Source organism: Camelina sativa, chromosome 12, assembly GCF_030686135.1.
Source record: "Camelina sativa cultivar CO46 ecotype springtype chromosome 12, ASM3068613v1".
Taxonomy (NCBI): Eukaryota; Viridiplantae; Streptophyta; class Magnoliopsida; order Brassicales; family Brassicaceae; genus Camelina; species Camelina sativa.
In genome coordinates, this window is record NC_141891.1 from 9215529 (window position 1) to 9234922 (window position 19394).

Genomic DNA, 19394 nt, shown 5'->3' on the forward strand with positions numbered 1-19394 from the left:
CACCACCATAGACTCTATTTCAGAACTCCGTGAATCGAAGCGTTGATGACCAACCAACTCGGTCATTACCAGAAGTTCAGAATAATCCTCCGGTGAGATCGAATCCTTTGCATGATTCTGAAAGATCTCCAGCTCAGAACAATCCTCCGGTTCGATCGAATCCATTGCATGATTCTGCGAGATCTGCAGCTCAGAACTCTCCAGCTCAAAGTCATCCTTTTTCTCACGGTAACAACTTTGATGAGTCAGATCCAGTGTTGCCGGAACTCCGGGAGGACACGTTGAGGGCTCTTAACGCCATACTTATGGTGCCGGACCGTCATACTTTTACCACCGTCCTCTCTCCGGAACCAAAGCCTAACATGACTTGGTATGTAAACACGTATAAATCTCCAGCTCAGAACATGTTTTCATATGTTTTCTTCTAGATTAGAGTTTGTTTTCTAGATTAGAGTCGATGACTTCGTTGATTTTAGATGACACACAACATCACTATTGTTTATTGTTTTGTCGAGTACATGTGTTTTGTCGAGTACATGAACTATTGTTTATTGTGTTTGTCATTCCCAAGTCTCTCATCATTTAGTAGTAACTATAAGAGTATATGTGTTTTGTCATGAACTATTGTTTATTGTGAGTACATGAACTATTGTTTATTGTGAGTACATGAACTATTGTTTATTGTGTTTGTCATTCCCAAGTCTCTCATCATTTAGTAGTAACTAGAAGAGTATATGTGTTTTGTCATGAACTATTGTTTATTGTGAGTACATGAACTATTGTTTATTGTGTTTGTCATTCCCAAGTCTCTCATCATTTAGTAGTAACTAGAAGAGTATATGTGTTTTTTCATGAACTATTGTTTATTGTGTTTGTCATTCCCAAGTCTCTCATCATTTAGTAGTAACTACAAGAGTATATGTGTTTATTCATGAACTATTGTTTATTGTTTTGTCATTCACGAGTCTGACTTGATTCTTATGTTATGAGGTTTACTCGGGATGCCAGATCACAACTTGTGCGGAAGATTACAAAGGTTCTTACAAACAAATTTGATGGTCCATTCTACAATTGGTCATGTGTGCCTCCGGATAGAAGAGAAAGATACTTCCTTGAGTTTGAGGTATAGTTTTCTGTCATATATCATTTATAGATAGGTTTTAATTGTTGCTTATCACTAACTTAATTCTATTTTCTTTTTCCTAGAAAACACACACTTGGGATCCATTGATTACAGGGACAGTGCAACATTTTTTCAATGAGATATGTCAACGCCGGATGAAGAACATGGTAAGCGACGTTAGGACTAGTCGAGTGCAACCTAAATAGATCGAGGGTGAACTCTGGAAAACAATGGTTGCGCAGTGGGATACTGAAGAAGCACAAGAAATGAGTCGAATCTATTCCAATGCTCGTATGTCAGACCGTAATGGTCTCGGTCCACACTCGCATTTATCTGGGCCAACATTGTATCAACAAGTCAAACAAGGCTTGGTGAGTAACTTTAACTTATGTCTTAACCTTTCTTTTGTAACTTTATCTTATGTCTTAACTTTTTTTTTTTTTGTAACATTCCTGGAAGAGAAACTTGGGAGACCGGTGAGTCTTGGTGAGGTTTTCAAAGAGACACATACAAGGCCAGATGGTACGTATGTCGATCGAAAAGCCAAGAAGATCTTCTCAACTTATGAGAAAACTTACAAGCTAAGATATCTGAGATCGAGTCAGATCCTTCACGAGCTCAGGAGCTCACAGTAGAAGATTATACGACCATCTTTCTTCAGGTAAAGTACCATTTTCACAATCTATATTTAAAGAGTCTTCAAAACTTTCATTTTCAGAACTAACAGTTTCATTTTTTCTTTTCTAAGTCCACTGAGAAGGATTCACGAGGTAATATTTTTGGACTTGGAAGCCTTAAGGATCATCTTCATGATCTTCTCAATGGCAAGAGCTATCAACGAGGAGAGTCGTCATCGTTTGTAGCATTACAAGAGCAAGTGAAGGAAGCTCATCGTATAATTGAAGAACAAGCTGCTCGTGAAGCAGAACACTCCAAAGTTCAGGCTGCACAATAGAAGAAGATAGAGCACTTTGAAAAGTTCATCCGTACGATGTGTCCGGCCTATGTCGAATTCCAAGAGTCTGAATCAAGTGATGCATCCACCGCCACTCCAACACAACAATCTCCTTCTTAGGTTACTTCTTAGGCTACTTATTCGGCTACTTATTATGGTTTAGATTCTCTTTTGGTTATTATGAACTTGTCACTTTGGGATGGTGTGTCAATCATAGTTTTTGATTGATCACTTTTGGTTCTCTTTTTGTAATTGCTAATGTGGTGAACAAATTACTATTGTGGTGAACTTTTGGTTATTAAAAATATGAATTTTAGGTTTCTGTTTGATTAGAAATTTGATTTATAAAACAAAACAAAACAATTTTGATTTTAAATCTGACTTATAGTCGTCGTAACATAGTCGTCAAATAGTCGCTAAATAGTAGCCACAGAGTCGTATAATTTAACGACAAATTCATAACTATTTTCAAACTAGTCGTAAACTACTTCTGTCAATATTTTATTAATCGTAACATAGTCATCCAATAGTCGTAACTAGTAACGACTAACTTACGACTATGGTTACGACTACAAGCCGTAGTTGTAATATTGTCGCTATTTACCGACTATGTTACGACTGAATTTCCTTACCGACTACCAATTTACGACAACAAATATTAGTCGTAAATTAGTCATTATGTATGATTTAGCGACTATTTAGTGACTAATAGTGTAGTCGTAAATCACCTGTTTTCTTGTAGTGTTTGGTCCAGATAGCTGTAAGTAATCCGAAATTTATCCCCACATTAGAAATCTACAGCAGCAATGCAAGTGTCGGTAAAATGCGACATCGGAACAGAGCCGTATCTCTTTTTATTGTTATTATTATTTTGATAATGTATTGTTGTTTGTTACTGCCGCCTCTTACAACGTGGGCAGTGCCATACCCATGCTTTTTGAGGCTTAGGGCAAAAATAAAATATAACCTAATTTATCTAGGGAAATAAATAAATAATCAATTAAAAGAAAACTAAAATATTAATAAAAGAAGAAATTAACCCAAAGGCCATGCCCATGAAGCATTAGCTTGGGGCTGCCAAAAATATAAACAATTTTCGATTGTAAATCTCAAAAATGTTTTTTAGTTTAGTGGTCATGGTCTTGCTTGCAAAATGTGAGATATCTGTAGTTCCATCCTCTCTATGTTGCTTGGCCTCCAAAAACATAGAGACGGCTCTGTTCCGTACGAAGGTATGGTGGTGGGTCGTACTTATTGATGCACGAATTCATTTTTGTGTATAACGTGGTAAGATCACTTTGACACTCATACACTTTTTGGTCGACTAGAGATATTATTGTTTATAATATTATAACTGAGTTTAATTATTCAATATGGAAGTCAATAAAACTATAGTTAATTATTATTAGTCCTCTTCTGTTAAATTACTTTGGATTTAAACAGATGTGACATGTCGTACTTGATGCACGAATTCATCTTTTTGTATAACGTGGTAAGATCACTTTGTCACTCAATACAATTTTTGGTCCACTAGAGTTGTTGTTGTTTATAATATTATAACTGAGTTTAATTATTCAATATGGAAGTCAACAAAACTATAGTTCATTATTATTATTTCTCTTCTGTTAAATTACTTTGGATTTAAATTGATGTGACATGTTCGTGTCATTACTAACTACTAGGTTGATATCCGATCCGCATTACGTCAGAGAATTTTTTGTTCAGTCGTTTGTAAAATGTTCTTAATTTAGGAAAAATCAAAATACAGTCATATATCAAGAAAATGAGAAGATGTAATAAGGTGAAGTAGATCATGGTGTTAGAAGTAATAATATAACACTAGATACTAACATGTGCGGGATAAATCGATTCAAATAAAGTTAAGAATAATATTATTATTTAAGATTTAATATTTGTTTGTATAAACAAAATCTGTAAGTAAAATTTTGTTTTTTTTTTGTTTATTCAAGTTTGCGTTTATTTTGTGTAAAAATATGTTTCATCCGTAAAATATTTAAACGTGAAAAAAAATTTCAACATAGCGGAGAAAGTTTTGATGTATTTTTGTGTTTCTAAAATCAAATTCAAATCTTTTATGGTTCACATTGTTATCTACATCACTATGCCGTTTAATAGATAAATAGATATTTTTTAGACTAACTGATTTAATTTAAACTAATCCTAAGTGTAAAAATGCAATGAGAAAACTGTATAAAAAGTGGTAAATAATCAAAAAAGTGTAGTTCTGGTGGAAAGTTATAGGGAAAAATGATTGTCTAGAGTTTTCAAAAAATTCAATAACATGGATACCATGTTAAGATTGCTGAGTGACATATATTTAAATAATCATTAGAATTTTTAAATAAGAGAAAAAGGTTTTGTTTTTCAAAAATTTAAATTGGTGAATAGTTATAAGATTTTTTGTTCGGACTTGGTGAAAATGGTGTCTTCTCCTCACGACTGTCCGGCCTTCGGCCCTTCGCCACTTAATTAGATGGCATCACGACAGATAGGGGGGAGTTTTCTTCTTTCTCTTTATTTTATATTTCTCGAAATGCAAATGTAAAATCGGATATTTTGGCACGCTATGCGCGCTTATCTCCATATCATGTTTTGTTTGTAAACAATATTCCTCCAAATTGGCTCATTTGAGCAGATTCTTTTGTTGACAAATATATATATATATATATATAAGATTGTTTGTATATATTAGGTCGAGGGAATCTGCAATTTCCTTTTGTGGATCAACGGATTGATTCGTATCATGTTTTGATCCTGGGGATTCGGGTGATCTTTGTTATCTCTCATCTGATATTGGTGGATTTTGGTATTATGTCTCTATTACTTTGTCGTCGGGGGTTGATTGGAAATCAAATATTCGGTCATTTACGCTCTATGGGGATTTTGGAAAGTAAGCAGATTTGGTCTTTGATCCTTCTTGGGCTGATTGTCGTGCCTTTTCCTCATATATTACTATGGTTGCGAGGCATCTTTCTTCACGATATCGCTCAGCGTTTTCTAAAAGTCTGGTCTGTTGCAGCTTTTCTCTCGGTGTTGCAGAGTCCTTCTTTTTGTTCTCACTTGCGACTGGTTATGGCTCAGCTAGCGCTCAACAAAGGCAAGGCAGCGTTGATCCGTACTGAGGTCGTGAAAATCTCAAACTCTGTGTTCGCTCAGCGGATTCAACAATTCTCACTCACTCTAATTGGGAGGTTGATGAACCCAGCAGTCCAGCGGATGGAATCTCTTCTTGCTAATCTCCCTAAGATTTGGAAGTTGGAAGCAAGAGTCACAGGGGCAGACTTGGGTCAGAATACTTTCATTTTAACTTTGAAGAGGAAGAGGATCTTCAGGAAGTTCTGTTCAATGGCCCTTATCATTTTGATGGGTGGATGATCTCGCTGGTTAAATGGGAACCTATTGTGGCTGATACTTATCCCTCGGCCATCAGTTTCTGGGTGAAGGTGGGAGGCATTCCCATGCATCTGTGGGAGTTAGCAACTCTGGAGGCTATTGGGAAGAAGGTAGGGAGGATCAAGGAATTAGATGAGGAATCAGGAAGTGTTTGTGTAACGGTTAATGGGTTCAACCCTCTGCTTTTCAACCTGGTGGTCCCATTCGATACAGGGGATGAGGTGATAATCTCTATCGAATACGAGAAGTTAGTTGGATACTGCAAGCACTGTCTCAGGTTAACTCACGACGTGCTAGTCTGTCCTGAACTGAAGAAAGCTCAGGCTAATCGGGGGTTGGTGGATCATGCGGATAAGAGAGGTGTCCAGCGGCAGCAGGTTTTAGTGAAACAAGGTGCTCCTCAGCATGATGGTGGGTGGGAAAAACCAAGGAAACATGTGAAGAGGGCTTTGGACTTCCATTCAGAACAGTCCACTGAGAGGAGACAGGCTCAGTTTCGGGGTGGTGAGAGTAGTTCTTCTGGTCTCCCTCTTCAAGCGAGGAATCAGGGCTATAGTTGGGGTCAGAAGAAGAGATACCAGAGTAATGGTTCGAGTAACAGTCTGGGATACGCTCTTCCTGGTTCGCAGTTGGGTGGAGGGGATATGATGGATTCTTTTCCCGGTTTACCACCACAAAGAAAAGGTCTAAAGCCAGTGTGGCCGAAACCAATGTATAAGGCCAAGCAGGCCTCGGGTGAGAAGACGGCTCAGTTTGAGGATACTACTGTAGTGGTCGAGAACCATTCTATGGAGGATGCTGAGATGTCCGTTGAGCATGGGGGTGAGGATGCTGAGGACCCGGCCTTTAATGAGAGTACTGATGATCTGCTAGAGGATGGGGAGTTTGATGATGGTGTTAACCCAGCGGACTCAGGGACAGTATCGGAGCCGTCTCTAGTTTCTGATATTGGGACGGTTGTAGCAGACGAGGATACCAATATTCAAGGTAATCATGTTTCTGATCCCTTAGCTTTGGGATTGAAAGATATACATTCTGCTATGGAATCTGTTACTTTGGGGAAAGCGGTTAGTGCTAGAGGTAGAGTGGGTAGTCCTCAGGTTAGACAAAGAGTTCATGTTGCAAAGAAAGCTGTTTTGCCGTTGGCTTCACCTGGGAAGCGACTATTAGCTAAAGCTCTCTCTTTAAAATCTGTAGGCAAAGGCAATGATCAGGCGGCAGTGAGTAAGCAAGGCCAAAAGGCTAAAGACGGCATTCCTAGGGGAGGAGGAAGTCGTCCTATTCAGAAAGGGATGGGGGCTCTCCCGAAACCCCCGGCTCAAACGTGAAGATACTAAGCTGGAACTGTCAGGGCATTGGGACGGACCTGACAGAGAATTATTTGGGTGATTTATGGAGGAAACACCGACCAGACATTTTATTTTTATCAGAAACAAAAAAATGTTCTTCTTATTTACAAAAATTTAAGAATAAGTTTGGTTATAATAATTTGTATACTGTTGATCCCCGCGGGGCTAGTGGTGGTCTTGCTTTGTTTTTCATGGATGAGATTAATCTTTCAATTTTGTTTCATAGCAATCGTATTATAGATACACAAGTTTCAATCGGTCAACAAATGGTTTTCATGTCTTTTGTTTATGGTGACCCAGTTCCTCAACATCGAGGAGAAGTTTGGGATAAATTAATGGATATTGGTTCTTTTCGGATTGACTCTTGGTTTTTAATTGGTGATTTTAATGAATTAGTGGGTAATCATGAGAAGCAAGGTGGTGCAGTGCGCTCAGCTTCATCTTTCATGCCTTTTATTTCAATGCTTCGACATTGTGGAATGCTAGAATTTCCATGTTATGGTGAACAACTATCCTGGCGAGGGAATCGATGCAATAACCAGGTGATTCGCTGTCGCTTGGATCGAGCATTGGGGAATGAGGAGTGGCATGGTTTTTATCCTAACTCGAAGGTAGATTATCTAGAGATGATTGGATCTGACCACTGTCCAATTTTAGCGACCTGTTTGACGACGGCTAGGAGACGACATCGTCAGTTTCGTTTCGATAAACGTTGGTTGGGAAAGGAGGGGATTGGTGACGCAGTTGAATCAGGATGGAATCGTACACGAAATTTTCGGGTCCCGGGTTTTGTGGATAAGATAAAGAATTGTAGGAACTCAATATCTTGGTGGCGGAAAAATAATGTAAGCTCTGGCCCTTCACTTATCTCTTCATTGAAGGCGGCTTTGCAGGAGGCAAAAATGGATGACGCGATTTCTCAGGAGGAAATACGGGGTATTGAAAGAAAATTAAAAGAGGCCTATCGTGATGAGGAAATTTATTGGCAACAAAAAAGCAGGAAGTTCTGGCTGAGGGTTGGGGACAAAAACACTAAGTATTTTCATGCCTCTACTAAACAGAGGCGGGTGAGGAATAGGATTGTGGGCTTGTTCGATAGGGATAACATATGGGTTGAATCCCCGAAGGATATGGAGAATATTGCTACAAAATACTTTGAGGATCTTTTCAAACAATAGGATAGTAGAGGTATTTCAGAGATGTTACAGGAAGTTACCCCAATCATCACGGATAGCATGAACAGGGACCTAATTAGAGACATTTCTGAAGCGGAAGTCAGGAAGGCTTTGTTTGCCATGCATCCGGAGAAAACTCCAGGACCGGACGGAATGACAGCTTTATTTTTCCAACGTTTCTGGCCTTCCTTGAAAGGGGACTTGGTGGCTCTGGTTAGAGAGTTTTTTCGAACGGGTGGTTTTGACCCCCGGCTAAATGAGACCAATATTTGTCTAATTCCTAAAGTTGATAGGCCGCAGCGTATGACTGAGTTTAGGCCGATCAGTCTATGTAATGTGAGCTACAAAATAATATCTAAAGTGCTGTGCTTTAGGCTTAAACGGTTCTTGCCTCTCCTGGTTTCGGAAACACAGTCGGCTTTTGTTTCTGGTAGGTTAATTACGGATAATATTCTGGTTGCTCAAGAGATGTTTCATGGGCTCAATACTAATCGCCGGTGTAATTCGGAGTTTCTGGCTTTTAAAACGGATATGAGTAAGGCTTATGATCGGGTTGAATGGGATTTTTTGGAAGCGGTCATGCTTAGATTGGGATTTGATAGGAAATGGATATCATGGATCATGTGGTGTGTTTCTTCAGTGTCGTATCAAGTTCTTATGAATGGTCAGCCTCGGGGTTCTATTATTCCGCATAGGGGATTGTGTCAGGGGGACCCTTTGTCACCGTATTTGTTCATACTTTGTACTGAGGTCCTGATAGCGAATATAAAAAAGGCAGAACGGGAGAAAAAATTGACGGGTATCTCAATCGCTCGCGGTAGCCCTACCGTTTCGCACTTGCTGTTTGCTGATGATAGTCTGTTTTCTGTAAAGCAGAGGCGACTGAATGCCAGACGGTTATGGAAATTATTAGTAATTATGGCAAAGCTTCAGGGCAAGAGGTTAATTTAGCGAAATCTTCTATAATGTTTGGTAAGAAGGTTCCTCCTGAGGTGAGGGATCAGTTGAAATCAATTATTGGTATATCTAAAGAGGGCGGTATGGGTTCTTATTTGGGAATTCCTGAAAGCCTCCAAGGTTCAAAAACAAAGGTTTTTGGTTATGTCAAGGATAGGCTAGATGATCGTGTTAATGGTTGGAACGCAAAGTATTTATCAAAAGGTGGTAAGGAGATTATGATTAAATCGGTGGCGTTAGCTCTGCCCACTCACGTGATGTCATGTTATAAATTGCCGCAGGAGTTAATGTCTAAACTAACGAGTGCTATTTCAACTTTTTGGTGGAAATCCAATGATAAGGCTAGAGGTTTACATTGGGTGGCTTGGGATAAATTATGTAAAGATAACTGTGAAGGGGGTCTAGGTTTCAGAGCTCTGGAACAGTTTAATGATGCCATGCTAGCGAAACAGTATTGGCGGTTAATTCACTACCCGACGTCCTTAATGGCTAGGGTGCTGAAAGGGCGATATTTCTGGAATAAACATCCTTTGATGGCCACTAAACCATATAACCCTTCCTTCGCTTGGAGAAGTATTTTCTCTACCAAGGAATTAGTAGCGCAGGGTGCGCGGTGGGCAGTTGGTTCGGGTTGTTCTATCTCGGTTTGGCGAGATCCTTGGATACCTGATACTCGACCACGTCCAGCAAACGGTCAGGGAAGACTTTGGCTACCAAGCTTGATGGTTAATCACCTAATTAATCCTGTTACGAAGGATTGGCATTTGCCTACCCTGGAGGAGTTTTTGGATCCAGAGGATGTAGCGATTATTCGAGGTATGACGGTCAGTAAAGTCCTGAAACCGGATAGATTAGTATGGCACTTTACCAAATCAGGGAAGTATACGGTTAGATCCGGATATCGGCTAGCTCGGGATTTAATGGCGGAGGTTGAGTATGGGCCGACATGTATGGCCCTTAGGGCCCATTCGTGGAAACTTGACGTTCCCCCGAAGATCCAACATTTCTTCTGGCAGGTTGCCTCGGGCTCTCTTCCAGTGCTAGAACGGCTTGTGCATAGGGGTGTCCGGTGCGATCCTTTGTGTAAACGATGTGAGTCTGCACCAGAAACTATAAATCACGCTCTTTTTGAGTGTCCTCGTTCGCGTGATGTCTGGGCACTGTCCTCGGTTTCGTCAGTTCCAGACGGCTTCCCATATGGTTCAATCTATGCAAATTTAGATTTTATCTTCTGGCGTGCGACTTCCCAATCAGGGGATCCTGATATAGCCTCTCGGCTTCCCTGGATTTTATGGTCATTATGGAAAGATCGGAATAAAAAGGTTTTCCAGGGTTTAGCGGCTGAGCCGGTAGATATATTAAATCAGGCGCATAATGATAAATTGTTATGGGAGGAGGCCAAATCTTTCTCGGAGAGTTATCTGCATCCTCCGGCTGTGTTGGAGGACAGGGGGCCTTTCCCTCGGTGTCAGATTGATGGGTCATGGAAAGGTTTAGACCCTCTACAGGGTTTGGGTTGGTGGTGCTTTAGTAGTGAAGACTCGACGCTTCTTCTCGGTGCACGGAGTATTAGACGGGATTCTACATCCTTACATGCAGAGGTACAAGCGTTGATCTGGGCCATGGAGTCCTTGTTGGCGGCTGGAGTTGACTGTCAGATCTTCGAGACGGATTGTGCAGAACTAGTAGCGATGGTGCAGATGCCTGATGATTGGCCCGCTTTTTCGAACCTATTGGAGGAGTTTCTCTTGCTCAAAACATCATTTCTTTCCTTCGCTCTCACCAAGATTCCTCGTGACCTCAACGTTAGAGCAGATTGTCTTGCCCGTTCGTCTAGATCTTTGTTTTCTGAAAGTTCATTTGTAAACACTTTTCCTCCAGGTTGGGCAACTAACTTTGGAGTTACTTTTTAATTTTATTAAAGTTTGGTTGAAAAAAAAAAAAAAAAAAAGATTGTTTGTAAAATGTTATTTATTTTTAAGATTATATTGTGATAATTAATTTTAAATATACTTGAATAGTTATAGGATTTTTTTTTTAATCTGGAGAATAAGTTATTAAGTTTTGCATTTCAAAAAGTTAAAATAGATAATAATTTAAATTGTTTGTGGTATGTAATTTACTTTTACAATTTTTTTTTTCCGCAAATCAAACTTTCATTAAATTCAAAGAAATGTAATTACAAAACATTATACAGAATTATTGTAACACAATTATTACATACACAAATGTATGCGTCATACACTAAGAAAAATACAGCAGAAGGGAGATTAACAATGCTTTCCGAAGAGTAGCCTTACTCGCTAACCGTTCATAAGATCTGTTATTGTCCAACTTCATATTTGATTTTTCTCTGTTATGATTTGCTTGCAGCATCTTGTGGCTGAACTTTATTTTTGCGAACCATAACTGTAAACCCAATGCGTCCAAACATAATTCTGGAATATAGACATAATGGCACCAAAGCTTCCGTACCAAAGTCTTTTTGAGATATCTCGATTTTGTAATATTCTTCACAAATAGGTTCAATTTAAAAATAATCTCCACCGTACCTTCCTTTGAAGAGATCTTCTTGATAAACTTCAACAAAACTCTAAAACTCAATGGAGACCCCAATTCTTTGTTTGACCTCACACTTTGCTCGACACCATCATCAATAACAGCACCCAATAAACGATATATGTGAATAGTCAGAGTCAATAATTTTTGACTATGCAAATATAAGATCCTTGCCACGAGAATAAACCAAAACGTCTCCAACTCTTGTACAGACTTGATCAACATCTTGACATGAACATCATCAAACCAAATTTCTTTTGACCCAATATCATATTGTCGCCTTAATGTGATCAAGTCCTCATTCAAATTCTCTATGCCAATAAAACAAAAGCCAAACCGATGCAGTCTTAAATCCATGACCCAAACACTGGCATCACTAACAATCCTTCCCGGATCCCAAATCCTAATCTCACCTCTGTTTTTCATGTAGGGAAGAGACAAATAAGATTGAAACAGACATACAGAGGAGACGAAGTGAGAACCATCAATCGGAGATGGAAATAAACTGACGCAATTACTCTTGGGCTGAGGCTTGAGTAAGGTCAGAGATATACTCTTCGACAAGAAGAGAATCAAAACACGTGTTTGGATAGAACGCCAACCGCGACAGAGACGAACCGACAGAATCCTTTTCCGTCTCAAAAACAGAACTCCCGATGAACTTTGGGTGTGATTAAACGCCACACAAGTTGAGAATGGTGTCAGTAGAATTGACGGACTCAGATCTGACCACACCATCTTTCCAAAGGAGCAAAGGATGGAGATTTGGAAACTGGATTTGCAGAAATAACTAACTAAAAACTGTAAAGAAAGATAAATTAAGAAAGTGAAAAGAGAGAAGGGGCCGACCGACGCCAGAGAAACCAGCGCCGGCCAGAAACTGAGGAGATCGAAAAACGGTTTCTTCTTCTTAAGCGTCGCAGATAGAGAGAGAGAGAGAGAGAGAGAGAGAGAGAGAGAGAGAGAGAGAGGGGTCGTTGAACTGAGATTTACTTTTACAATTATTGTGATAATTTATTCAATTAATTTTTCTAAATATAATTGAATAGTCATCAGTCTTTTTCAAAATAAGAGAATAACTTTAGCATTTCAAAAAATTAAATAAATAGTTTATATTTTTTTGTGAAATGTAATTTACTTTTAAAAATTAAATAGGTTATAAAAGTGATAATTAAATACATTTTTGGATTTTAATAGTTGATTAAATTCTTTCATTTTTAAAAACTAAAAGAAAAAACATTGTCTCATATATTTTAATGATATATTTATGTAAATAATAATGACTTAATGTGAAATAAGAGCATTTATTAAAAAAACACAAGAGCTTTGTGAGTGCGATACCTCAATTTTTTTGTGAAAGTGATTCTCTGTAAAAAACCTGCCTCTTGTCAAAAGAGAAGAGCAAACCTGTAAGAATATTCCAAAAAGTCAGAAGCAAAGATGACATTACTCCTCTTGGCTCTTACTAAAAGTTTAAAGCCAAAAAGACCTCGCATTCTTCGAATATATCACAGGTAATACAGGACCAATGGTGGAATATATTGAGTCACAGTCCGACTGAAATACCACATTTGGCAAAAATAATTTAAAAATTATACAAGCTAGTTACACAAAGCCTACTAAATTCACCAACCCTAAACCCGCCTTATTCAACGTTAGAATAAGCGAATCGGGCAAAAGAAATTAGAAAATGAGTACCTAAACCTTTTTCAATTGAATTTCTTAATTTTGCAAAGCAGCAAAAGGCAATTAAAATTTTTCTTATCCAAGCATAACCACGTAACATCGCTGGAAATCACATCGGAGCCTAAAGCAAAACCTCAACGGCGAAGCATATTAAGGCAGAGGAAAGTAGATCTTGCAAAGAGCAGACTTCTTGATCTAATAATCATGCAAGCCTAAAATCTTCAACATCGAGTATATGAAACAACAAAAAAACATGGCTACCTGATGTTGACGAAAAGAACACGACAACAGAAAGCCGTGTTCGCTAATGAATTTGAAGAGAAGAAAGTGATGTGGAAGAAAAATAATTTTATTGGGCAAAAAATGTTTAGCTATATTAATTGTTATAATTTGATAGGTTAGTAATTTTAGCTGATGTATCAACACTAGTTTAAATGTTAAAATTAAGATGTCAACATTGGAAAGAAACACATCATAATTTTATTGTATTGACTAGAATGGTAACCGCGCTACCCTGCGAAATTGTTTTTTATATTTTTTATTATATATTTTTATGTTTATTTTGTGTATGTTCTGTGTAATTTTAGTTATGTTAGCTTTCTCATCACATCTCATACAACTTATGGACAATCATTACAAATCCTAAAAATTTTCAAATAGACCAACATGTATAAGACAGACATTTAAACAGCCCCTCCTCATAAAGCTGAGGAGGATCAATGTCAAAAATACCATATATCAGACAAAAAAAAAAACTAGAATGCCATATCACGTTTATTTATTTATTTTTCAATTTATTTAAATTAAAATGTTTGGAAAAAACCAAAAACCTTTAACTTAATATTCATTTATTTCTTTTCCCTTCATTTTTCTCTCTCTCTCGCAGACAGATCTGAAAAAAAAAACAAAAAGATCGATTTTTTTTATTGTTCTTAGATTTCTCTTCTAATCGTCGTGTGTGTGCCGCCATAGCCAAAGCTTATCTCGGTTCTCGTTTAGTTGCAGCGGAGATGATGATTTGCGGCAGATATGAGGATTTGCGTCGAAGGAGAAAGTGGAGAGGAACGACAAAGATGGTGTAAAACGAGTTGGTGATGAAGAAGGAAGATCTAGGGGAGTAAATGGACGGCGGATGAAGCCATGGAGAGGTTAAAATCGGGGGTTGATGGCGGAGGAATTAGTGAGGAAGAGTAATGGAAGGTTGATGGTGCAGAATTGGCGACGGCGGTGCTAGGGTAGAATAATTAGTTGGTTTGGTACCAGTTGTACCTGCTGTATATATCATTTGTACTTGTTGTACTTTTATATATTAGTTGTACTAATTTTTCTATTCTCTATCAGTTGTACTCATTATAATATTATATCTCAGTTGTACCAATTGTATTACTTGTCCTATTGTACCAGTTGTCCAATTTTCCCTCAGTTATTCTAGTTGTATCTCGTCTCTGATTTCATTAAGGGTAATTTAAGAATATCATATTTTTATGGCATTCAGATTAAACACTAGCATGCCAAATTTTTTTTTTTTTTTATGGCATTTGGGCCTCGTCCCCAGCTGAGGAGTACAAATCACCGTTAAAAGTAACTCACACTTGCTAATGCCCTTATAAGACAATACTCATAATACATTCAAGCTCATAATTCAGTCTTCAGTGAAAAAATTCAATCATTATCCATCATTATACGAATTCAAATAATAAACTCAATATACTAAACCACTTCAAATAAAGAGAGTTCAAAAGCATAGTCTCATTTAATAAAACTCTGAAAACTCAATCAAAAGATCCAAAATAAGTTCTACATATCTCTAATCCTGGTAATTCAAACGCATCATAGAAAATTTTACAACATAGACAATTGTCGAGCATACACTCAGCAACTATTAAAGAGTAAATAAATAATGAAATTATTGCATATCCGCAAATACCATCCTCACCTTAGCCTTAACTAGTTGAAGACTTACAAACAATGCAATTTTTCACAATTTACTCTATGCCAAATCAGTCTCTGAAACATACGAATAAATCAAGAACTAACCATTGAAAAAGTAATTCCACCGTTCATTATCTATTCAGAAAGTACCATAAATCTCTCCACCAATTTTTTTCCCAATCGGAATACCCTCGGGCCTCCAAATGTGTTCCTGAAGTTTCTGCAATAGAATTTTTTTTTTCTGGATTCCTGCAATTACTTTACCAAGAAAAAAACATGCATAGCTTCATGAATATGATCCCGATTCAATCTCCATCAGCGGCTGTAGATTCTTGACAGCAAGACCTTTCCAAAGAAAATTTATTTGAGATATGATCCCTTCAAGTTCGACGAGAATCTGTCTCACAAAACATGAACTCAGATTTGCTTCCTTTTGCTTATTTATCTTCCTTATTCTTTCTTCTGCTTCGCTCCTCCACTTCTAATATGTTCTAATGTTTCTCCAGTTTAGCTCAGTTTTGCTAAAGACGTGGCAACTCTGTAAAGAAACAAAAATTCACAGAGGCAAAAGATTCACCTTGATTGACACCACTGTTAAAAAGTAATCATACTTGGAATATACAAAAGAAAAAACAATGATTCATCGTCATAAATTGAGTAAATATCTTGTTGATATATTTTTCTGGCTCGCTGCAAAGAACGAGCAAAAGATCTTTACAAATGTTACACAGCTTTTTACCACATAAAAATAGCTCTCCTACAAACCTTCAACATTAGTCACAAACCTGTATAATATATAACAGTCCACCAAAAAGATCAAACAACAACTCTTCAAAGGAAAAAAAAAAACCTTCGATCTTTGAACTAAAAGAACATTACAGATCAAACGTTGAGCAAAAAAAAGAGACACTCACAGATCGATAAAATGAGAATATTTTGGTTTGTATAAACAAAATGTCAAATTATTAATGATGAAGATGATGATAAATTCAAAACAGATAACACAAAAACCCTTTCAAGAACCAAACCCAAACCAACAAATTTGAAAATTCTAAGACCAAACACAAAACTTTCAACAAAATCGAGAACAAAAAAACCTATCAAAAACAAATCGACAAAAAAGAAGAAATTGAGCACAGTCGGACCGGCGACGCTGACATGTATTAATGTTATAATTTGATAGGTTAGAGAATTTAACTGAGGTGTCGACCTCAACTTTGAATGTTGAGGCTGATGTGTCAACACCGCATAAGAAACACCTCTTTATTTTATTGTATTGGTTGTATCATTTGTATATTTTGTTAATCAAGTTATTGAGAGTACTAAAAATAGAACAGAATATCTAAATAATTGTTTTTTTGGTCAGATAATGCAAGATATGAATTTGAACCTGAATGATTGATGGGAGAGTTAAAACACCAACATAAACTACTAACTAGAATATTATTATAATTTATAAATTTTGGTCACCATTCAAACCTCTGCGACAAAAATATCCGAAGTTTTTCGTCTAATTATTCAAACAAAACATTTAATTAATAGGAAAAAAATTTTAATTATCCAAGTATTGGCACATATACTCATATCCACCAAAGTTTTTCGTCTAATTATTCAAACTAATATTTAATAGTGTAATACTCTTCATACTTGTATAATTACTCTCACAAACTCTTAGTTTGATACTTTGCTAAAACTATATATACTAATAAGAAAAGAACTTCAAGTACTCTTAAGTGAATATATATATATATTGTACGACTCATGATAAGGATTCAATGATGCATGGCTTGTTCTCTCTTTGTAATGCCTGTCCACATACACCTTTATGAGCTTGCTTGACTTAGAGGTCGCCGCGTGAATGTTCTTTCACAGACGTTCAGACAGCTTGACCATTATTGGTCATAAAATCATTTAGAGTTCTACAGAAAGAATTTGAGTTTGTCAAATGAGCAAATCTAGAACTTAGTTTGAGATAGTTCTTGAGTATTCCGACAAACTCTTAAGTCTTAACCACTCATTCTTATCTCTCAATGATCTTAGCTGCTTTAGGTAAGTTTAGAATCTCGAAAAGAGAATGGGATAGACCCGAGTGAAGAAGATATATAATGGATTGAAGTTGATAATCTGAATTGGCTAAACCTTGATCAACCAGTCAACAAACCGGATGAGTCGATTTGCTTTTCAATTTAATCGTCGCCAAGGTAAACTTGAATCTAAAATCAAACCGATCTTTCTACCCTTCCAAACCGATCAATCCCCAGAAGATGGACGGCACAAGAGATGCAAAAAAAAAGAGAATATTGCGAATAATGCCATGAACAGTAACATTGTTTCTCTCCAATGCCACTTACCCGTTTCTCTTCTCCCGCCTGCCACAAAGAGATTGTGATAATAATATTATGCTCTCCTCCATTCTCTCTATCCAATATTCTCGAAATTTAATAGTGAAGAAAAATAAAGAGATCTCGACTGGTCCTCCTCGTTCTCTTCGTTTTCTTCTCACAAAATCAGAGATCTCGACAAGTCGACAAGTCCTCCTCATTCTCTTCTCACAAAATCAGAGATCTCGACTGGAAGTGATGAATTTCATTATCCAGACCCTTCATCGGGCTAATGCTCCTCCTTTGCCTTCAGCCACCGCGACGGGGGAAGTTCCGGAATTGCGTTCCGATCTGCAGCCACCCGACGCTTGGTAGATTTTAACTGAAACTGATCTTAATCGTTTTTTCCTCTTGTTTTCTTCTATTTACCCTGACTTTTATTGTTTCAGTCGTGACTTGGACTTACTAGATGTCAATATTATTAAGAGAGATCTTACGAACGCCGCTGGACAAAGGTAAATCTGTTGTCCATCCACCATCACTTGTCCTCTGCGTTATTTGGTTTTTGTTGGTTGTTATGTTGGAAAACTGTTAGGGTAGATGAAGCATAATTGTGATGTCCATCCGTATTTACTCGAATTAAACATCAACCAAAAAAAACGTTTTCCACTAATATTGTCTATCACCACGACCCATTCTATTGTCTACATATATCGTGTATGCCTAGAAGAGCCTAGATAGACCATATTTTGTTGTTTACTCATTTTGTTGTCCACCAAACATGTCCTTCTAGTCATAAGGCACATCATATTGTCTACCTATAATGTGTTTGACTTGAAGAGCCCTGATAGACCAATTTAGTTGTCTATCCATTATGTTGTCCACTTATATTATGTATTACTAGAAAAGACTAGATAAACCAATTTTAGTTGTTTACTCATTTTGTTGTCCACCACGTTTGTCCTTTGAGGATTACGTTTAGAAAAGCGATGGAGTAAAGCCAAGCTTGTCCACCACCACGTCTAGAAAAGCCTATATAGATCTGAAGCCAAGTTTTTCTCAACATTTAATGTCTACATATACTGTGTATGACCTGAAGATACTAGATAGACATATGTACTTGTCTATCTATTCAGTTGTCCACCTATATTGTGTATGCCTAGATAGACCAATTTAGTTGTCTATCCATTATGTTGTCCACCTATGTTGTGTATTACTAGAAAAATGAGATAGACCAATTTAGTTGTTTACTCATTTTGTTGTCAACCTTTATTGTGCCTCCCTTTTAACACAAGAACTCACCGTCTTTCTCCTCGTTTTTATTAATGCAGGTCTCCTAACGCAGCAGGCCCATCTGGGAGCGGTGATCCATTGATGGACCATGATCTGCATTCGACGTACAAGTCCATCAAGCTTTTGTCCATCTAACTGGCTTTATGTGCCTTACTAACACCATAGTACATGTGCTTTATAGACCAAAATTAATGCAATGTCAAAGTACATGTTTCCTTATTAAGGCAAGACTAATTTAGTCTTCTTACATCTCCCCCTCACTTGGAAAATGGCATTTCTTAGAAGGAAACTTAAAAGTGGCATTTTCAATTGTTTGGACATATACCTTTTCAGTTGTGGTTATATTGTTTGCAGCAAACTAACTTCTCCTCCTTGCAGTTCAACTGATGTCGCAGACACTTCTCCGGGTTGCGTTTCGGCTAAGGATGCAAATACTGGCCATTGTTTCCCTTCGGTGGACCAAATCCAAAACCAAAGGTAGATGTCTATCTTTTGTTTGACATGTTGCTATTTTGTCTACTTCATGTTGACATCATTACAAACCTCCTCTACATTGCAGGTCTGATCAAGACTCTAGGAATGTCATGTCTTCTGCGGACCAGTTTCCGGAGGAAACCATTCAGAATATTG

General features: G+C 37.5%; 2 protein-coding genes across 2 annotated transcripts; both read left to right on the forward strand.

The window, feature by feature from the left end:
* The first annotated feature begins 7107 nt into the window (after nucleotides 1-7107).
* On the forward strand, nucleotides 7108-8019 carry LOC147930313 (uncharacterized). Its single transcript, XM_087476810.1, has one exon. It carries the CDS (start codon nucleotides 7108-7110, stop codon nucleotides 8017-8019), a length of 912 nt encoding a protein of 303 aa, XP_087332936.1.
* Nucleotides 8020-8040: 21 nt separating this feature from the next.
* On the forward strand, nucleotides 8041-10886 carry LOC104733339 (uncharacterized). The gene is made up of 2 exons (XM_010452923.2): nucleotides 8041-8815; nucleotides 8893-10886. The coding sequence occupies exons 1-2, from the start codon at nucleotides 8041-8043 to the stop codon at nucleotides 10884-10886; spliced, it is 2769 nt and encodes a 922-aa protein (XP_010451225.2).
* Nucleotides 10887-19394: the final 8508 nt, after the last annotated feature.

Bases quoted from the DNA above. Each gene is read 5' to 3' on its own strand.
- LOC147930313 (XM_087476810.1), top strand. From the start codon at position 7,108: ATGGTTTTCATGTCTTTTGTTTATGGTGACCCAGTTCCTCAACATCGA.
- LOC104733339 (XM_010452923.2), top strand. From the start codon at position 8,041: ATGTTACAGGAAGTTACCCCAATCATCACGGATAGCATGAACAGGGAC. The intron at 8,816-8,892 runs GTATCTCAATCG...TCTGTAAAGCAG, and splicing joins ACGGGAGAAAAAATTGACGG to AGGCGACTGAATGCCAGACG.